General features: G+C 37.1%; 1 protein-coding gene and 1 long non-coding RNA gene across 2 annotated transcripts; one reads left to right on the forward strand and one right to left on the reverse strand.

The window, feature by feature from the left end:
* The first annotated feature begins 2,937 nt into the window (after positions 1-2,937).
* LOC121424318 lies at positions 2,938-3,937 on the forward strand. The gene is made up of 2 exons (XR_005971359.1): positions 2,938-3,188; positions 3,276-3,937. It is a non-coding gene; the product is annotated as an uncharacterized LOC121424318 (long non-coding RNA).
* Positions 3,938-7,091: 3,154 nt separating this feature from the next.
* LOC121424365 lies at positions 7,092-22,580 on the reverse strand. Its single transcript, XM_041620024.1, has 12 exons — positions 22,367-22,580; positions 18,641-18,821; positions 18,155-18,272; positions 17,382-17,594; positions 16,904-17,102; positions 16,165-16,327; positions 14,568-14,794; positions 12,607-12,743; positions 10,316-10,525; positions 9,221-9,867; positions 8,524-8,635; positions 7,092-7,340 (listed from the first exon to the last, which is right to left on the reverse strand). The coding sequence occupies exons 1-12, from the start codon at positions 22,518-22,520 to the stop codon at positions 7,305-7,307; spliced, it is 2,397 nt and encodes a 798-aa protein (XP_041475958.1). The 5' UTR covers positions 22,521-22,580; the 3' UTR covers positions 7,092-7,304.
* Positions 22,581-22,620: the final 40 nt, after the last annotated feature.

Consider the following 22,620-nt stretch of genomic DNA (forward strand, 5'->3'; position numbering starts at 1 on the left):
CATGAATCCATTATGCATTCTTCGTATCCAGGTTAATTTCAACAAAGTAAAGAAACATGCAATATTTACCATTTTCACACCACCTTCCATATAGGAATTACAGATCTGAATTCTTTTGATACGATCAGGTTTTTATTCCACAAAAAACTGAACAGAACCCTTTCTAGCTCTTTTATAAACACAGGTGACGGATTTGGTAAAGACAAAATTAAATAATTAAATTGTGAAAGAAAAAGGGTTTTAATGAGAGTTACTTTACCCAGTGGGGTTGTTTCTATTTAACCAAACTTGAATTAGACGCTTCACCTTGTTTAGGGCAGGTATGTAATTTAGAGATACAATATTATCTAAATTTAAAGAAAAGTTTATACCTAAACAAGTGAAACAGCCATCATCAACCAACGAGTTTCATTTTTGTTTTAATTCTGTATGGGCTATATTTTTTCGATCCAATCCAAACAATTTTAGTTTTACCTTCATTAACTTTCAATCCTGAAAGTGAATCAAACATCTCAATAACAGAAAGGGCACTGTTCAAAGATTCATTTGAACCATCTAAGAAGAAGGTTGTATCATCTGCATACTGAGTAATTTTTCGAGTATTGCATAACTGCTAAAATTTCAGCACACAACAAAAATAAATACGAGGAAAGGGGATCATCCTGCCTACAGCCTCTATTTATAGAGAAACGTTCTGACAAATAACCATTTATGTATACTGAAGACATATTTTCATTATAAAACATTTGAATCCACTGATGAATGGCTAAGAAATTTGATGACGAGAAATGCAATTATACTCTCCTGTGGCTAGGACAATAAGGGATACAAGTATATAGGTCCTGGGCTAAGGAATTCAAGACTCCTGATGAGATTTTCTCCAAACACTTTGAGCCTAAATCAAACTTCCGTGTGAGTAGACTCAACCTCCAGAAGTTCAGACAAGATCAACATGAGACAGTTGGTTTTGTGGCCAGGTGTAAACTTCAAGCAAGGAAGTGCAAGTTTACAGATGCTGAAATGGAAGAACGTCTCATAGAACTCATCATTGTTACCAAGCATGTCAAAGCTTAAGAGAGACTCTTAGGAAAGGACGAGATACTCAAGCTGGATGCAGCACTTGACACGGCTAGAACACATGAAGCAACAGAAAGCCACATGAGCATGATGAAGGCTGTTGGAAACCACAAGATGAACATGGACGCAGTTCGAAAGAAAACACACACCGAAACTAAGTGGCAGAAGAAATGCCAAAACTGTGGTAGATCTCATCCGAGTAAGCAGTGCCCAGGATATGGTACCCAATGTCGCGGATGTGGAGGACAGAACCACTGGCAGAAGTGCAGGAAATCCTCCCAAGGAAAGAAAACCACCTCAGGGAAATCATATCAGAAGAAGCAACAGGGTGAGAAGCATGAGATGAGACCAAAGAAATACCAAAGTCGCCATTCATCAAAGCAGGTCCATGAAATGCAAGAGGATGATAATCCAGATGAGGTTGAAATATGCAGATACGAGACAATTTCTATCGATTACATTGAGCAGAATAAAGCATTTGCAGACATCGATATCATGCTTAAGCCAAAGAAACCAGCAACCCTAAAGGTTAAAATGGATACAGGAGCCCAAGGAAACCTCCTACCTCTACGTTTGTATAAGCTAATGTACGCAGACCGAGTGGGCAAAGATGGCCGACCACTACCTGGGATGCTCAAGAAGACAAGGACAATAGTCACAGGATATGGCCAGAAGGTTATACCATTGTTCGGAATCAACACAATCACATGCATGTGAGGCCACAAGAATATTGACGCGGGATTCTATGTGGTGGATGCTGATAAACCAGCCCTAGGAGGATTGCCATTATAGCTGAAGTTGGGTCTTGTGAAAATGAACTGTGAGGTGAAGGAGTCCTCAAACTGCACTATCACAGACAAGGAGCAATCGAGAAAACTCTACCCTGATTGATTTAAAGGCATAGGACAGTTCAGTGGAGAATATCACATAGTCATCGATAAAGATGTGCAGCCGGTCATTCACCCTGCAAGGAGATGTCCAATACATATCAAAGATGATATAAAACAAGAGTTGGATGAGATGGAGAAACTAGGTGTGATAGAGCCTGTTTTCGATCCAAAAGATCTTAGTGGGCTGTGTGTATAGAGCCCCGGGGAGTGATATTAAACTTTTTATTGAAAATTTTGAGCAACAGATGGCATACACTAATATGGTCAAAAGGGATACGTATGTGCTAGGTGATTTTAATTGATTTAATATCAATCTGTTAAATCTGGACTCTGATAATACTGTGAATGACTTTGTTCATTGCATGTATTCACATGGCTTATTAGCTCTGATTTCTAAGCTTACTCGAGTGGCACGCACTTCGGCAACTTTAATCGATAACATCTTCACAAACTGCATTCATAATGAATTTACTTGTGGAATTCTATGCTCAGATATATCTGACCACATGCCTATTTTCTGTTTTAATCAGGGAAGGGTTGTTGATTTCAAGAATAAAGGTCAGTCAGCTCTCAAGCGTGTGATAACTGATGAGAAAATATCAATTTATAAACATGAACTCATGAACCATTGCCCATGATATACTTTTGAAAAAGCTTGATAATTATGGTATCCGAGGTGTGACTCTAAACTGGTTTCATAGTTACTTGAGTAATAGGAGGCAATTAGTTGTTGTTGGAGGTTGTAAATCACAGATTGCAACCATACATTACGGTGTGCCTCAGGGCTCAGTTTTGGGCCCTATGTAGTAGATTTATCTAGTTGTTTTTAAGCCATGTACAAAGTAATTAGTTGTGATTTTCTGAGGGACCTAATTTACAAGCTCTGCTTCTCCTGGTCACCTCATCTTTCTTCTCTTTCCCAGTTGTAATATATCAAAATGTACTTTTGTATGATTATGTGTTGTATGATTATGTATTGTACAATGATATGAAGTAAGATAAATAAATAAATAAAATAAAAATCCATCGTACAATGTCTTTCCAAAGAAATAGAAAATTGCTAAAGTTATTCCGTTACACAAAAAAGGTGATCGGTCAAATACAAATAACTACAGACCGAGTTCTATCTGTCTTGCTTATCAATGGTTCTTGAAAGATTAATCCATAAACAGCTAGTACAACATTTAAATTGTAATAACGTTATCACTTTGGACCAATCAGGTTAATCAATGGTTCTTGAAAGATTAATCCATAAACAGCTAGTACAACATTTAAATTGTAATAACGTTATCACTTTGGACCAATCAGGCTTCCATTCTAGACATTCTACATCAACTGTCCTAATCAAAGTCACGGATGATTGGTTATGAGACCTTGATGATGGAAAATACACAGGCGCGGTCTTTGTTGACCTCCAAAAAGCTTTTGATATGGTTAACATTCAATGTCTGCTTGAAACACTTATAAGAGCTGGGATTAAAGAAACGAATTAGAACTGGTTTCAAAGCTACCTTTCAGATAGAAAAATTGTAACATGTATTCATAACTGCAACTCTGAAGAATTACCTATCAGGCATGGGGTTCCTCATGGATTGATTTTAGGTCCGCTGCTTTTTATAATTTTTATTAATGATTTACCTACTTTTTTCAATTCTTGCAACATCCATCTCTATGCAGATGACACTGATTTACTTTAATCACAAAGATCCCCACATAGTTTCAACGTTAAATAGAGAGTTGCTTGTTCTCGATAGATGGATGGACACGAATATACTTAAAATTAATTATGACAAAACAATGTGCATGCTTTTTGGAAATAGACATATGCTAAAAAACACAATATACTAGATATACCATCAAACAAGTATCTTTAATGAAATACTTGGGTGTGTATATTGATTCAGAACTGAAATGGGATGTTCATGTTAATCACTTAAGTGAAAAGGTGGGTCGTATGATTTTATTCCTACGTAGATTATGAAAATTTATCATTAGGAATAATTTGAAAATTATCTGAGTGTTACACTGCCCAACTTGGATTATGCTGATGTAATATGGCAATCTTGCTATGACAAATACACAGATCGGCTACAAAAGTTGCAAAATAGAGCTGGAAGAATTATCCTCAATATTAATAATTGATCACATGTTTCTACTGACTCAATTCGTGAAATAATGGAATGGCAAACCCTTAAGTCTAGGCAAAACTTTCACCTTCAAACAATGATGTATAAGATCCTCCATGATTTGGCTCCCAATTATCTAAAAAGATGCATATTTTACCTCAAGACCTTACCATTTTAGAAAAAATAATTTGTGAATCGCCAAACCCAGAACTAATTATTGCAAATGCACATTTTTCTACAGGGGAACTAAGTTGTTTAATAGTATCCCAGATATTCGTAATTGTATGACCTTAAATTCTTTTAGATCAGCGTTGTCACATTTGAGACCTTGATTTTTTTTTCTGGGGGAGGGGGTAGTTGGGTGGGAGTAAGCAAACTGAGAGTGACTTTTTTTCTTTCATTTTCTTCTCTCTTTTTTTTTCTACTTTTTCTTTTTTCTTTCTTCCTTCCTTTCGCTCTTTTGTCTTTTCTTTTCAATTCTCATGTTCCTCTTCCTACCATACAGCTAGGCCCTCCGTATAAACCATAATTGCTTACATCCCAACCACGCGACTCCCATCTTAATGAACTCCAACTTCACAATTAAGACCCGGAACCCAAACAAGAACAAACCAATCATGCACCAAATTCCAAGTGAAAAACTACACTCTAAACGTCTCCCTTCCTCCGAACACCCCGAGTGGTCACACATGATCTCACCACAGCAGAAATCCCACGTATCAATCAGAAAAACAACTGCACACTATCCCAAACTTTCCAACATCCCCCGTGGGTGCCTTCAGAAGAACGCACACACTCTGCGACCTCCTCAAAACGATGTATGATGCCCATGTAGACATCATAGGCTCACATAAACAATAGCACAGTAACTAACAAAACATGTCCCACCAATTCCCAATTGAAAGTAAATCTGATTGAAACTAATCCCAGAGGTTAGAAAACTTAGTCATCTTGAGACGCTCCAAGCTTTTAAACTAGCTACACTGGAGTATCAGAGACAAACAGCTGATCATATTAAACTCTTTAAGACGAGTGGAAGAGAAGATAATCACAAGGAAAGCTTATTTTCTTTGAGTAAGGAAAACTGAACGAGAGGTCATATCTTCAAAGTTGATAAACCACATACCGGTAGGTCCTTTGCTTTTCGGTCCATTAATAATCGGAACAGGCTACCACCTGCAGCAGTACAAGCGACATCTGCTGATAATTTCTAATTTCTCTTTGAAAAGTATCGGCACCACCATCCTCTCTAGTACCCCTTATCATGGCAAATAATATCATGATTGTCAAGATGGGCTCATAAGGTTTATGCTTCAAGTATCAACAACCAAGTAAGTAATAATTATATATTGGGCGATTTCAAGTTCAGTGTCGACCTTTTGGTGTTGGAACTCAATTTTTACACGATTATAACACCAAACATAAAACGGAAAAGTCACTCACTAGTTGTTGAGATGTCAATAGCGTGATCTGGATCAGTTTTGCAAACTCTGAATAAGTTTTGGAGCTAGGGGAAGCAATCAAAACTTCAACACCAACACCAAGGCCAACACTGGACTTTAAATCAACGATTGACTGTGTTACAAACTGGTGATTCACAAACATGTTCAATTTTATGTGTATATTGGCACATAAGCAGAACTTTTAGTTAGATTTTACTCTTTGTGATCCCCTCCATTGTTAATGTTTTTCTTACTCATCATTTATGAATTTGTGTATCCCCCATTTTTTGTTACTTTTTCGTTTGCCCTTTTATTTATTCCTCTATTTTTCTTGTTGTATTGATATTTTTATGGGACTCTCACTGCCTTTAACCAACAAGCTCTGCTTTTACCTTTGGATCCTCATATCCACACCTCTCATTTTCTTTCTTTCTTTGTCATTATATTATAACCAATTACAAGAATACATTATAGTACTTTTTTCTATTGTTATATTAAGTATACATTTCATATTTTATAATATTATTGTTTGTACTGAGTTGTTGATTTTGTTGAAAATGTGACATGTTGATATGAATAAAACCTTGAACCTTGAATCTGACCAGAGAACCTTGGAATGACAGATAGGAATTGGACAAAGTAACATTAAATTGCACATAGGAATATTTGGACACACATGCATGTACTTGGAATGTCTCCAATTACAAATACCTTATTGGAGAGTATCATTATTCATATTATATGGAAATGTATGGTAAAATTCAAAGTTGATCTCCAAAGTCTGTGCATCAAATTAGATACCTACATTATCTAAGATTTAGTAAGCTTGGGAAAAATGTGTAAATGCATTACTGGTGATTGTTAATTACCTTTTGGGCTAATCTGTAATTTGTTTTGAAATTGCACATAACAAAATCAATTGTTTTGTTTTGTAAATATTTATTTGGAAAAGTGTACCAAAATTAAACTTTTCTAATAGTTCAAAGGGAAACTCTGGATTCCTATCGAGACTGTGAAGGCAATGGTTGTGAGTTTTCAAATTTTTTTCATGTAATTTAGGAAGCATATTTGAGTAAAAATGTCTGCAAGAGAATGCTCTTCAGACGCTCTGACCTAAGAGATACTACATAAAATAAGCTGAAATGTGAAGACCACAAATTAATGTGTAGTCCCATAAATGCATTTCCATGTGCCGTGCAGGAGACTCACAGCAAATCAGAGTTAATTTAAGACCATTTTGGTGGTTACAAAATCTTACAGTATCATAACAATAAACAGTTTTTGTATAGTGCATATCACAATAATGAATAATGTCTCTATGTGCTTCCAAGGGACTTGGATATTCTTACCCCAGCTTCAGCTTGGTAGCCGTAATTACTAAGATTACAGCGTACACGCATTTCAAGGAATAAATTCCTGCCAAGTACCCATTCACCTCACCTGGGTTGAGTACAGCACAATGTGGATAAATTTCTTGCCGAAGGAAAGTACGCCATGGCTGGGATTTGAACCCACGACCCTCTGTTTCAAAGTCTGGAGACTACTCCACTGGGCCACAACGCTCCACGTATATACAAGGTTGAATTGCAGAGGTAAAAATCAACATTTTCTAATCACTTTGAAAAAGCCCCTACCACATTTCCATCTTACAACATGAAGTTACACATTTGTTTATACTTTAGTTTCAATTAAAACTGTAATGTGATGATATTAACCTCAACTTTCACCACAATCTTTGTTATTGTGTCCATGATGGATATCTTGGGAAACTAGGCCTCGTCTCCTACTGTCAGCTCCACAAATTTCTGTAAAAGCAAAATGAAAAATGAAAAATAAGAAAACGACAGGCAAAGATAATGTTGGTATCAATCTTTAATGAAAGAAAGATTTTGATTGTTCTGTAAACAATGTTGCTATGTTACAATGGCCATAAATAGCACAAAATTACCCGATTCATTTTGATGCAACATGGCAAGTCAAGACTACCAAAGCCTTCATGCATGAGGATTATATCTAAAGATTCTCTGTTAACAAAGCGGCTGAGTTTCATTTCCCCAGTACAACTTTTATGAAAGAACTTTCAGAACATCAGAGAAGGTAAACTACCACTTACACCCGCTTTTAATTTGGTCTCTTCCCATATAGTCTCATCCATGTTCATCTACTAACCATTTGGTCTTCTTCCCATAAGTCTTTTTTTGTATAATATCCAGTTAGGCTACACACATTGGCCCGTATTCTGAAGTCAGGTTTAACTTAAACTCAGGTTTAAAATTGTGGTTTAAGTATGGGAAGCCAAAAGTATCAACATTTTCATTAAGTTGTACGTTTCTTATGTTTACTCTGCTCTTTCCTGATCCATCAATGGTGAAGACAATCATCTATTTATACTTCCTAGATAACTATAGCCATTCACACTTGAACCACAACTTTAAACCCGAGTTTAACTTAAACCCGACTTCAGAATACGGGCCAATTTGTCTAATATCCGCTTGGTCTAATACTGCTTGAGTGTACATGATGTGACAAACTGTTTATGAACCAATTTTTTGTTTGATAAAGTGAAAAATACTGAGTACATGAAGTAGAAATGCATCAAGATTACAGGGGGCCGTTTCATAAAGCTGTTCGTAAGATAAGAGCAACTTTAAGAACGACTGGTGAACCTTTCTTACGCGCTAAACCATCACCAATACAATATACCACTTACCGCATGAAGGGATCACCAGTCGTTCTTAAAGTCGCTCTTAAATTACGAACAGCTTTATGAAACACCCACCAGGTAAGTGGACATTAGGGAAGTGTAGTGTGGCCCAAACGGCAATTTGACCAAATTGAGAGTAGACTAAATGGGTTTTAGTCCATGCGGTATTTGACTTTCTGCGAAGGAGACCAATTTCTTGTAGACCAAGTGAGCATACACCTTGGGGGGAAATTTAGGTCAGTTAGAATGCAACGGAACCCATTATTAAAGACGGCTTTATTCACCTGCGTGATGTAATCTCTGTACTCTACTTGGTTGACCTGCTTCGTCTCTTCTCGCAGTCGCATCATATTGTCCAAGGCAGGTTGGGCGGGGTAATCCTCACAGTTTGATGGACTGCAAGTTAGTGATGAAAATGCAATATACAGTCCACTTAATTTAAAGCCATTGCATGTAAGTCACAGCCAATTTGAACAGCACCAGCTCAAGACCTTAAACTTCTCCATAATTACAGTTCCTGGATTATTACCCAGGATGAAACAGTCTGGTCACGTACATGCAGTGTCACATGATACATAAAGAGTGGGTGTTCAGGGCTTGAATTACTCCACAACTAAGGCCAAGGTATTGAATACCCTTTTGATTGACCTCAATGCCTCCTACTGACCTTGAGGATTTTCAGTGCCCTCAATGTTTCCCATTTGTGCTGTAATATCAAAATGTGCCCTTTTGAAAAGTGACATTACACTCTAAATATTGAGATCTAAGGCTTGGTGTTATTTTGCAAATATTTTAAGACAGACTGAAAGTTCCTGTTGGCATGACTTTCATCAAGACTTTAGATAAAAAAAAACATGCCACAGAACATTAAAGGGTAAAATGTACTATCTTGTTGCAAAGACATGCTCAATAAAACTGAATCATTAAGAAAAAGTTAAAGGGGCTTCTACTGCTCAGTGATGACTGACTGTAAGAGCTTACCTGTCTACGGCAAATCTCTGCAAGATCTTGTATGAAGCCATCACAAGAGACAAGCAAACAGCATGGGGTAGCACTAGGCGATCATCAGTCGATAAAATCTTCTTCAGGATATCAGGCACCCTCCGACCAAGGGTTACAGCTAGCTCGGCCCAGAAAGCATCAGTCACACTCACATCACAACGCACCAGATGGAAGTAGGTAGGTTTCTGAGGGATCTCGGAGACCCGGATCGGGAGCATCAGAGGGACGTCTGGATTGGCGATCCTCTGTCTCCAGATGGCGACATGGAACTCCTGCACACATTCGGGACTCTCAAGGTAGTGAGGAGACAGGATTGGTACGATGCATTTAGCCTTCTCCAAGGCTCCCAGCTTGTCCTCCAAGTTACTTGGAACAGCGCTGAACTGCAACCCTGGGGCTGTCTGCTTGAGGATTTGTCCAAGGAAGTCAACATACTTCTCATCCTCGCTGTGATAGCTGAAGATAAGGTCTTCCGGAGAGTGTGCATAAGAGGGCTTGAGGATGTCAGTCAGAGTTGGTGGAAATGGGGTTGCTTCCCCTGGAGGGATGTCAGTTCCGCCAAACTCCTTCTGGAACCGAGCTCTTCTGAGACCCTCCATCTCAACATCTGGTGACATATTGGGAATCTGAAGGAGTAAATCAGAATTCTTACATACTATGCTTCTCATGAGTTTAAAAAGGCCATATTACTGCTGGAAGGCATAGCCTTGTATGTTTTTATAGAGTCAAAAGTTTAAAAGAGACAGGGAACCCCCCCTCCCATCTTTCCATCAAATGCAATGTCACAGTCTCTTTGAGGTGGCAAAGTGACCTTATTTTAGCTATTAAGCCCTGGGACTTGGATAATGTCCCACAGATTATTTAGTTATTAAATAGACCCCCCCAAAAAAAATTGACTTACAAGCAGCCTATAACACAAAGCATGATGATTGATAGTACATTTGATTTGTACTCTTGACTGCATATGTTGATCAATGTCATCAGGTGCAAAGCTATGTATTACAGGGCACTGGTCTTATCCTATTATCTATTACCTACAGGAAGTGCATCCTTTGAACTCAAGAAATTCCATACCTTCTCTTTGTCAAAGAGTGAAGCAATCTTCGCACCTACGTCACCCAGCTCCCCTTTCTTGATCCACCGGCAAACTGCTGGACAAACGACCTTGACGACATCCTCAAAGACATCGGGTGTCCCCTTAACCATCGGGATGTGGGTGAACTCTGGTTGCATGGTGTCCAAGTTCTCAAGGGTAATGGGTATCAGTTGAAGGTGCTGTTTCCCCTGCGGAAGAAATTAAGATGATACTTCAGCAAAGTCATTTAAAAAAAAGCTTGAATGATTCACTGTGGGTGCAATGTCACAATGGACAGATTGAACATTGTGTATCTCAGGTAGCTTCCGCTAGGGGGTCAGATTACAGGCTTTACCTTGATTGATGTATAACATGGCTAATATTGAAATACTATGACAAAATATATGTTGGCTGATCGAGGGACATTAATACCATGTTCAAAATGAAATAAAATAAAATCATATTATAATCAAATTAAAACATACACAGAAAGACTTTTAAAAGAGTAAAAAAAAAAGATGAAATGGCTTAAATTTTTACCATAGGCTTTACACATTCATCATATGATTTCCATAGGCAATGTGTTGAGAATCACCTGTGATAGAAATGCCATCTATACCCATGTGTGTGGGCGCAAGATTCTCAAAGGCATTGAAAAGGAACAAAGAAGTGGATGATGTTCACACTTTATTGTAACAAGCTGACAACAATCCATACAATGAGCATTTCATGAAGCAAAGGTCAGTGGGTTTTACTATTTGTTACAAGCTACTGAAATCCTAGCATCTGATCGGCTCAGAGCAAATTTGTAAAGGAAAATCACTGCTTCATACGACACTCCCCACATGTGTTTAAAGGGCAAGTTCACCCTGACAAAAACTTTATTGTAAAAATAGCAGAAAAAATAATAAAAAATATTGCCGAAGGTTTGAGAAAAATTCATCAAATTTTAAAAAAGTTATTAGAATTTCAATTATTTGATTTGTGACGTCATATGCGAGCAGCATTCCTACATAGCGAATGGTAAAAAATCAATGAAATGTCATTTTCTCAGAAAATTGAAAATGGTTTTCACTGTACCTTTTGTATATCAATAGGCAAATCATTTCACACCCAATCATGAATAGAAAACAAAATTAAGTCATCAGGAACCATGCAAAATTTGAAATTCATGCATTTTATATTACATAACACATGGGGCAGCTGCTCGTTTATGACGTCACAAATCCAAAACTTTGAACTCTAATAACTTTCTTACTTTTTAACTGAATTTCCTCAAACCTTCACCAATATTTTTTACTATTTTTTCTGCTATTTTCACAACAAAGTTTTCTTCAGGGTGAACTTCCCCTTTAATGAGTGATTTAATGGGGCAGTAAATGCTGCCTGACAAAATCATGACGTAATTTGAAGAAAATAATATGACATGCAATGGCTGGTACATTGTAATACCAACAATAAAAAAATGAAGGTACTGCAAAGTTGATGCAAATGTAGAATATACTAGGAGAATAAAATGAGATTCAAATCATGCATCAATATCTCCACCTAATATACCAGGTCATGCTACCCCTCAAAACCAAGAAAAGGTGAAAATTAATATTTAAAAAATCATATAGTATGTGTATATACTTTGCAAAGCATGTGTTTTAAAATTCTTGAGAAAGCTACCTAGTGAATATCAGTAGCCGTGATAGAATTGTTACAGTAATAACTATGGAAAATTAAAATTCATCTTTCCTAAAGTTGCACTAAAATTTGGAATTGAGAATCCTCTACAAATTGCTGTATCTGGAAGGCCTACAAACGACAAAGTTAACATTTTTCTGAATGGGGATATCCTTTGTTTTTCTTATGCTGAATTTGTATTGAGCCCAAAAGTATTTAATGAAGGCTGGCTTATAATTTACAAGGGTTATGACTTTTTTTCTTGTTTGTTTATTTACAATTTTTATTATCATTTTTTTTTTTGGGGGGGGCCCTTTCTAAGGCCGTACATATGTTCAGCTGTTCCGCAGGTAGCTAGACATCAACAGTTAGTAGTGAGTGGGTTAGGTTTAACTACCAAATGCCTCCAGGCCCGTCTGAAAAAGAGTAGTGATATCTTCACATCCAACTCAAACTGAGAATAATATAAAAATCAATGATCTACGAGATTGGATCACTCTCAATTTAAGCTGGATTCTAATATGAATTTATCGCAATCCTCAACGGGGGCCCAGGATCGACCATGCTAACACAGAGTGTGGCAGTAGGCATGCCGTCATGCGTAAAGATAATCATGCCTCACTTTTGAGAAGTGTTTAGCCTGGGCCAATGCAAACTCTTCCTGACAGACGGCCGACTTGATGTATGGTGTAGATATAAGGGCTATCATACACTGGGAACCGTCAATAGAGTGATATAGGGTACGCTGCCAAGATTTTCCTGTAATTGCAAGCACACCCAGCGTGATCACAGCATGAACCAAGAAAACATCCCCTCTGTTTTCCTAGTTTCTTTCATTTTAATTTGATGTTCTCATCTCTATAAATATTATGCTCTTCCCGTATTGCAATTAAGCAATGCACGTACAAATCTAGGATGTTAATACACTGGAAAAAATTGATCGAGTGATATAGGATACACTGCAAATACTTTATGTAATTACATCATGAGCAAAGTATGACACTCAAATCATTTTTTCACAAGTTCTATTAAATATTTCCAACTCTATAAAAATTATCACGCTCTTCCTGGATTGCAATTTTGCTATGCATGCTAAAATTCTAATGTATGTAATTCTATACTTTTAAGTCTCGTCGAAAGAGACACATATATGCATTGTTTAAAACATTCCATATGTTAACACCTGATTTATGACCAACTATTTGTTTTTAATGAAAAGTGTTATGGGCTAAGTTCTTATTCAAACCTAATGCTTCCCAAACCAAGAAAAAAATCGATGTAAACATACATTCTTATATCATGGATCTGGATTATACAATGAACTACCACTTAAGCTTTGCCAGCTAGACATGCTTTATATATTCAATAAACATGTTCAGGGATTCTTTGATTATTTTGATATTTGAACACCCACAATCCCTTAATTTGCTATAAAACATGGGTGTTTGCATAATTAACAGTTTTAGATGGGTGAGTTAAAGGGAGTGGTCAATTTTTCATTCAACCATAGAAAGATAAATTTACTTTAAGTTTGATACTGTATGTTATGTCATAACTATGTTTTATTATACCATTGTTCTTGCATATTATTATCATTATATTGGACCCCATGGAAGAACAGAGCTGTTATGCTCTTCAGCTCTGAAATGGGCTATCGAATTGTGTCTATTATTGTTGTTTTTAAAGTTATTGTGTATGTTATATTATACGTATGTTACAAACAAAATCTAAAATGCTCAAAGACATTAAAGTTTAAATCATACATCCATCTGAGGCCTCATATATGATCAGTCTAGCTTCTACTTTAATTGCCCAGCACATGAAAAACCACAACACAACAAAATTCATTACATATTGCCAGTTACATGAAGCTGAGCAAACTTCCTGAGAAAAATTTGACCCCAAAAAAAAAATTGAAGGTAATTTCGTCCAGATAAAATTTGACAAGCAAAAATAAGGTCATAATGTGTGTATGAAGGACATATTCCCATTAAAAGTATATGATGTAACTTTCAAATGGGGGAGGCACACTTTTGTAAGAATGGCATATTTACATTGAAAATATTGACCATGGCTCTCAAAGGGGGGGGGGGGGCACGGGCCGGATGTGCCGATCCCCCTGGATCCGCTACTGGTCCCAGAGCCCTGGTTGGTGATTTATAGAAATGTTGGTAAGTTACAAAGGACTTTTTTCACGACTGGTGACCCTTTCTTGTGCTAAATGATGTATCCCTATGTAGCGGACTTGGTACTTGAGAAAATATTCCAGTCATATGTAAAGCGGTGTGGAACTCTGAACATCAAACACTCACCAGGGGGGTATTTCACAAAGTATGACTTAGAGTCGCCTTTAAATGTCTAGTTGCGTTGTATAAAGGCATGACCGCATTTGTTAAGGTCATGCCAAGAGGATGCCCACTACTTATTGATTTATAAGTATGCGCGTTGCTTATCATGTATGCATCAGGGTTAAAGTGCGATTTAAGTCATACTTAAAATATCTTTGTGAAACACCCCCATGGTCTACTTGTATGAAAAAATACACAAGTAAGATGCCTGTACAAACATAAATGTACAACTCACCAGTCTTTAATTCCTGTACATCAAAGAAGATCTTCATCTCCGGTTCAATGTTCTTGAGGGTTTCCACAAACCGATTGGCCTTCTCACTGTCGCAGTGGGAGTATGATAGGAAGACGTCGTAATGGAGTGGATCAAAGTCCGCCACCGTTAGCTCCTTGTGGAGCTTAACCGAGAGGGAAACGGCGACCTGGGAGCAGGCTTCCTGGATCTTCATATAATCAGCAGGCCTGCAGGAGAAGAGAATGATTCTGTTGACTTGGATCAGCATTCCATAACACAGAGCTTAGTGATTGATCGTACAATCATTAGATGGAAAGATAGAACAATGTGGCCGATGTCAGCATCAATAATCCTGTTTGTTCTCTACTGATACCTTTGGTCTTAGTGGTCTCCAAAAGAATCTGACAGACCAGTGAAAGTCCATAGAGAACCATGTCAAGTGATTTATAACTTAACAAGTGGAATGCCTCTGGCCGTCTCACCTGCATCACGCGGTTCAATATAGCAGCATAACTGACTTTGAATACTACTCTAACTCGCACAAGATGTTCAGTGATACATGGTTACTCTTCTGTCCACTTTTTATGAACTAGACCAATAAACTTATAGAGATATGATGGTTATTCAACAAAAAACCCCAACATGGCCAAAGTTCATTGACCTTACATGACCTTTGACCTTGATCATGTGACCTGAAACTTGAACAGGATGTTCAGTGATACTTGATTACACTTACGTGCAAGTTTCATGAATCAGATCCATAAACTTTCAAAGTTATGATGGTAATTCAACAGATACACCCAATTCGGCCAAAGTTCATTGACCTTTGACCTTGGTCATGTGACCTGAAACGCGCACAGGATGTTCAGTGATACTTGATTACTCTAATGTCCAAGTTTAATGAACTAGACCAATAAACATTAAAATTATGATGGTAATTCAACAGATACCCCCGATTCGGCCAAAGTTCATTGACCCTAAATGACCTTTGACCTTAATCATGAGACCTGAAACCTGCACAAAATGTTCAGTGATGTTTGATTACTATTATGTCCAAGTTTCATGAATCAGATCCATAAACTTTCAAAGTTATGATGGGAATTCAACAGATATCCCCAATTCGGCCAAAGTTCATTGACCCTAAATGACCTTTGACCTTGGTCATGTGATGTGAAACTCATGCAGGATGTTCAGTGATACTTGATTAACCTTATGTCCAAGTTTCATGAACTAGGTCCATATATTTTCTAAGTTATGACGTCATTTCAAAAACTTAACCTCAGGTTAAGATTTGATGTTGATGCGCCGCCGCCGTCGGAAAAGCGGCGCCTATAGTCTCACTCTGCTTCGCAGGTGAGACAAAAACCTTTTTTTTTCATCTCAATTGGGCATGAGGTAACGTCTATTCATCTTACCTAAATAGAAAAGAAACAAATTTTGACATATTGACCCCTCCCCTTTCAAAAAAAAGGATTCTACAGTATGGGCTTGCAATTGCTTTCACCAAAGTTGGGATTAGATCAACAGGCATTAGACAAAATGGGAATAAACCAAAGAAAAGCACAACAAAAATGTGTGTGAGACCAATCCAACTTACCTACAGTCCACATACTGCACAAGACCCATGTAAGTTGGCATAATATCAACAGAGTGCACATAGACTGGAGCTAGAACGTCTCGCTTGGCTCTACGATTACAACAGAGGGCGATGTTGTATTGGTCAATGCAAGCCTTGTTCCGAAGATAGTTGGGTGTCAATACTAGAGGCAAGAAAAAAAATATGAAAGGAGTGAGGAGGATGAAGTTGCTTTTGGAGACAAGAAAAGAACCAAGGTAATAAACCAATTATACACCACATATCTTGATGTCCCATTGGTTGAAAGTCAGTCATGTGACAAACTATAGTCTGGTCCATCACTAACAAGGTGGAGCCTCATGCTTAGCTACTGTACGTAATCTTCAAAATCAATAGTTTTGATGCTTAGAGCTACGCAATACATTAACAAAATTTGTAGTATAAGCGAAATGAGAGTTGACCTTCACTGTGCAGATTGTATAACATTAAGGAATTTTACATTGTGAACATGCAACCTAGCATGAAAGTGTGTTGCACTGTGAACTATCTAGCTTCAAGTGTGTTGCACTGTGAACTATCTAGCATTCAAGTGTGCTGCACTGTGAACTATCTAGCATCAAAGTGCGCTGCACTGTGAACTATCTAGCATCAAAGTGTGTTGCACTGTGAACTATCTACCACTCAAGAGTGTTGCACTTTGAACTATTTCGCATTATAGTGAGCTGCACCGTTTTCTATCAAATTCTGTCTTTCGCCTCACCTGTGACTACCCTAGCACTCTTCATCATGACAGAGTACATATCTTGCTGGAAGACGCTGTCTCGGTCCAAGGACTGCTGGGAGCTGTCATAGATACGGATGCCATCTTTGACTACACTTAGTTTCTCCTTAATCACCTTGGCAACTGCCTCATCCTCCTCACTGAATGAGAGATAGATGTCAAATTCCAGGGGTATTTCCTACACAAATAAAATAAATGATAATGATACAACTTTTAACAATCTCAGACTTGCCAGGTCAAATATGCTGGGACTGAGGAAATAGTTTTGACTTGGAAAAGAAAAAAAAATGACTTACATGACCGACAAATAAAAACCCTGAGGGGTCTAATACTTTTGACTGATCCCACTGTCGGCAGCAAAATAATTGATCTGAAACCACTAAAATATCTTAATGATAATAAAATGTGGTTTACTGGTCATGGGGTAGAGTGAAGTGGAAATTATCCAGAAATATACCTTTGGAAGAAGGAGTTGCATCTCGTAACGCTCCTTGAGCTCGCTGAAAGTTGCGATAACTCTATCAAAGTTTCTCAGCGAGTGCTTCTGCATTTTCCCGTCCTGGATCCGGCAATAGAGGACCAGCTTCATGAGCCGAAGAGGAAGACCAGCTTTCATCCAGCTCACTGCTCCTTGGACCATTCCTTTTAACATGCTCACCTCCCCGTATCCCTGTGTATGAATGAATGAATTTTATACTTCAATACCACAAAAAACATTACTGAAAAAGAAAATATGAATCTAACATTGTAACATCAATGCTACATATGAAACACCATTTCTTCAAACTTGTTAATCTGACAAGTTGTCACATCTCACAAATTTCGTTGATTTTGAAAAGACTGAAAAACAAAGTTGTCTGACTTCTACTATTGTAACTTTCAGATAAAACAGACTTTGTAGTTACAAAAGACTTCTTATGAAAACATGCCAAGATCACAACTTGAGAAAATTTATGTATAATTAGGTTTACATGTAAAACGATAAATGAAAGTATTTCAGGAAATTACCCTTGAAGGATGCACAATTTTCAGACTGGTGGCCACTGAGAATAACATCATCATATAACAAATTAATTAGGCCTATATCATGGATTGTCTTAAATTAATCTAAACCCTATGATATACAGAGAAAACTGTATGTCATCAACGAATATTTTTTTAAAAGAAAAGAGCCTAATATTCTACTCATAAATCACTCAAACTACACATTGGCTCTATCAGTTTTCTCACCTGATCGCCAGTATTGAGAAGCGGGGTGATAACAGATCCATCCTCATTCTTCAGTATAGACACCAAGCAACGGAATACGTTTGCAACCAACTCTTGAGGGCGCCCATCATGAAATTTTCTGTAAAATTAAAAACATCAAACTGCCATTTATTGACAACATTAGCATACACTTAACAGATTTGAAGAGAGTGTAGTACGGGGTACTGACAATTTCATATTCCTAGCACTCTTAACACAGAGGCAAAAACAGTTAACTGACTAAAGTCATGTGTATGTGCCAATGCACACATGATATCTAACAACACATAATTTCAATGATTAACATGGAGTAGACCATTCTCCTTCAACAACATACCGTAGCCTTACCTATGTGGAAACAATGCCAAGATGTACTAACCCAACAGGGAACTGCAGTGTGAATGTTAGTCAGACTTCATCTTGGTGTAACCTGCTCCCCCCATCCCCCCCCTAAAAAAAAGTACCTACCCTCTTGTTTCAAAGCATAATACTCTCTTGAAAGCTAGATGGTCGGGTAACGGCTTGGACCACCAACAAGAGTAAAGAGAACGCAGGTCTTCTTCCTTGTCTTGAGCTAGGCTGGCAACCGAGACATTGAGACTCTGGCTGAGCGCCCCAATCACCGATGTCCTGGACTCGACGTAACTACCTGAAAATAGCATGAATAAAACAAGACTTTGGTTAACTTTATGAACCTGATGAACTATTCTTATCTTGGGCTAAAATCATGGTGGGGGGGGAGAAAATCAGACACACTCTTCATTTCATTGTTTTATTTGTCAATATTAGTATTTATATGCTCTATTCTTTTTTTATATCCGAATGTGTCACCATGTTTTATATTTGTGTTTGTTTACGAAGGGCCCCAACGAAAACCAGCTTGTTGCTGATTGAGCTACCGTTCTTTTAAATATTTGAAATTAAAAAAATTAAATAAATCAATCAATCAAAACAGGACGCGGAGAATCACATAGCAAGAACTCAGAAGGCACAGGAATATAATTGAACTATTAAAATTCAATGAAGCCTGGTGGTGCACTGCTTCAATGAAAGAATACTTTGCCACATCAGAACTCATAGAAATCAAGTTCATTTGCATATTTGAATTGAAGAAAGACTATCCAATAGAAATTTTAAAAAATAGATCCATGGGGCAACAAAAATTTAGGAGTCCAATAGAGAAAATAAGCTTGAAATTTAATCAAACCATGGACCTACTACGATCAAACCAAACAGCAGAATACCTAATCTAATTGTCAAATATACAGTCCTCAAATATTTTCCTAAAATTGTAGGAATAAAATTAGACTTTGATGACCTTTTCCTATATCTTAAGGACCAAAATCTGAAGATGTCCCAATTAGCTCCACCCCCTATCTCCAATTTCAGCCATGGAGGGTCCTTTATTTCATATTTTCCAAAATCTTGCTCCTTTATTAGCATCCTCTAGGCCTTCCAAAAATGCATATTCACCCCTCATAATTATTGTTTGGTAAATGTAATTCAATTCGTAGTTTGTCGGAAATGGTGGTTCCCCGTACACCACCAGAGAACATTTATTTAACCAACTTTTTTGTATTGCCTGAAGTGTCTAGTTAATGAATCTTGATATTCCCTTGCAAATTGAGTTGCATGGGATTCAAAATTGGCAATTTTTGTGGCCATCTTGCCTTCTTGGGTTAAAAAAAAATTGTCATATATTTTTACCATGCAAGACAATGGAAAAAAGAATGTGCTTTTGACTATATTTTTAGCAGAAGTTGATTGCATTGCAATTTTTTTAGACAGTCTAGATGACAGTTTTTGAGAAAAAAAAGATTTTGTGTCCAAATTTCCATGTTCTGGTAAAAAATTTGGTTGTAGATCACAGCCTCTAGAAGTGCAAGCCTAAATTGCCATCTGTTTAAAGGGGAAGTTCACTGGCCCTGACAAAAACTTTGTTGTTAAAATAGAAGAAAAAATAATAAAAAATATTGCCGAAGGTTTGAGAAAAAATCATCAAAGAATTAGAAATTTAATAGAATTTCAATTATTTGATTTGTGACGTCATATGCGAGCAGGGGCCCGTTTCTCAACACCGTCATAAGTCTAACTTCTTGACTAAATCGGAGATAGTGAGCTACTTGTCCGTTAACCGTTTCACGAAGCCCTCTTTACCAAAATCGGGTACAACAACCTCACTAAATATTTATGACACCTCCGAACCTGTCATAACTTCTTTCTTAATGACGTAGTGGCATCACGTGGGTAGACTATGACATGCAAAAGTGCCGAGAAATTTAAAAATTGTAATCTTACGTAATCAATCATAGAGGTTGAAATTACATCCCAAAATAAGTGGGATAATGCATTCAATGATCATTATAATACAAAGTAACTACGAAAACTGTTGGTACAACGCCACAAAACCATTCATTTTGAAATAGTAAAATAATTTAATCGATAAAAATTCTACCACGTCAGGCCATCCATAACTGGACTTGTATTTGTCGTTTTCAGACCCTATTGACATTTGGATAAATTCTAATCTCTAATTTATGCATAGAATTTGTCAAATCGTAAGATCGGTATCAAAGATTTATAAAAAAAAATGTTCAACTATATTTCGATGATGGTTGGAATCGGAAAACATTGTATAATTATCATAATTTTACAAATAAAACCGTTATGGTTTACTTTCGTAAACTATTAAAATTGGATATCCCGGGGGTACCCATCTCAACGTCCACTTGTGATTTTTTAGCCATGAAATAAATTATTCATAATTCAATTTTTCAGCAATTGAATGCCCCAGTCTTCATGGTCTAAGTATGTATGATGCATAATTTACCTGTGCTATTATTTTTAAAAGATGTAATTCCCAATTCATCACAATATTTGCAATTTTGTCATAATTTTTCTTTTTGAAAATTATGCTATTTTGTGACTAAGGCTACGTCTCGTCTGCTCTTTTTACCGATAGTATCGATATCAAGGTATTTTAGTTAGGAAGCCTTTCGTGAAACAGGTTTAGTAAGATTGGAACTAACTCCGTGGTTTGTGGATAAAGATATGACTAACTTGTCCAGGTGTTGAGAAACGGGCCTCAGCATTCCTACATAGCGAATGGTAAAAAATTAATGAAATCTCATTTTCTCAGAAATTGAAAATGGTTTTTACTATACCTTTTGTATATCCATATACAAATCATGTCACACCCGATCATGAATAGAAAACAAAATTAAGTCATCAGGAACCATACATAATTTGAAATTCATTTTTATATTATATAGCCTATAGGGCAGCTGCTCGTTTATGACGTCACAAATCCAAAACTTTGAATTCTAATAACTTTCTTAATCTTTAATGGATTTTCCTCAAACCTTCGGCAATATTTTTAACTATTTTTTCTGCTATTTTTACAACAAACTTTTCTTCAGGGTGAACTTCCCCTTTATTTATGAACAGGTCAACAGTAATGCCATGAATAAGTATGGTAGGGGGTCCTAAAGTTACGCACCACTCATCGCGCATGCAGTTTTTAATGGCAATTAAAAATGGGCACTTTGTGTGGAATTGTGACTGCAGAGTGACGAACGATTCCTATTCAATTTTTTCCAGAGAGGCTGCAGTAAATCTCTAAATGCAGAGAACACCCACAACTGTTTTGAATTTTTGAGCTATATTCTCTTTAATTTCATATTATCCTATAATAGTATGAACATATTTTAGAAATTGAGGCACAGGAAATTCTATTTCTCTGCATGATAAATCGAGTGCGTAGCTTTAGGACCCCTTCTAACATCGGGCGGCGAATTCAAGAGGTGTTCGGAAAACACGGCGGGATTTTCGTATTAGTGAGTTTTGTTCTTGCTTAATGATCTTTAGAATATTTGTCACAAGTTAGCGACAGATAATTTGTTCAAATATTAAAATGGCTGCCTATTAAAATTGGCATAGTTTCTATTGTTTGTAAACAAAGTCCGTAGCTTTAGGTCCCCCCATCATACCATCAGTGTTTGATACACAATTCAAGAGGATAGACTTTGATAGAGGGCAAATACTGAGCTAAAATGAGACCAAAACTTATTTTGCATGCTTATTGCTAACCATTAACCTCTTCTTATTTTGAATTCGCTCAAACTTAGAATTGATTCAATCTCCAATTCCAAATCCAGTTTCAAACTGCAAAATGCAAACCCAACCCAAAAATACCTCTGAAGGCTGAAACGATTAGAACGTCAACACCATCCTCCTTTTTCAGCTTCGTAATATCCCCCAGGCACAGGTCAATCTTACAAACTCCATTCTGAGTTAAAACTTTAATGGAGTTTTCCACAATCAGTCCATCTCCAGCAGAGGCAGCCATTTCTCAAAGTCAAGTCTAAGCAAAAACGCAGGTGGTTTCCGAAATCCGGATTGCGCCAAAGCAGCTAGCGTGTCGTGTCTACCCGGAAGTAACGTAGGCG

Source organism: Lytechinus variegatus, chromosome 11, assembly GCF_018143015.1.
Source record: "Lytechinus variegatus isolate NC3 chromosome 11, Lvar_3.0, whole genome shotgun sequence".
In the NCBI taxonomy this organism is placed as follows: Eukaryota; Metazoa; Echinodermata; class Echinoidea; order Temnopleuroida; family Toxopneustidae; genus Lytechinus; species Lytechinus variegatus.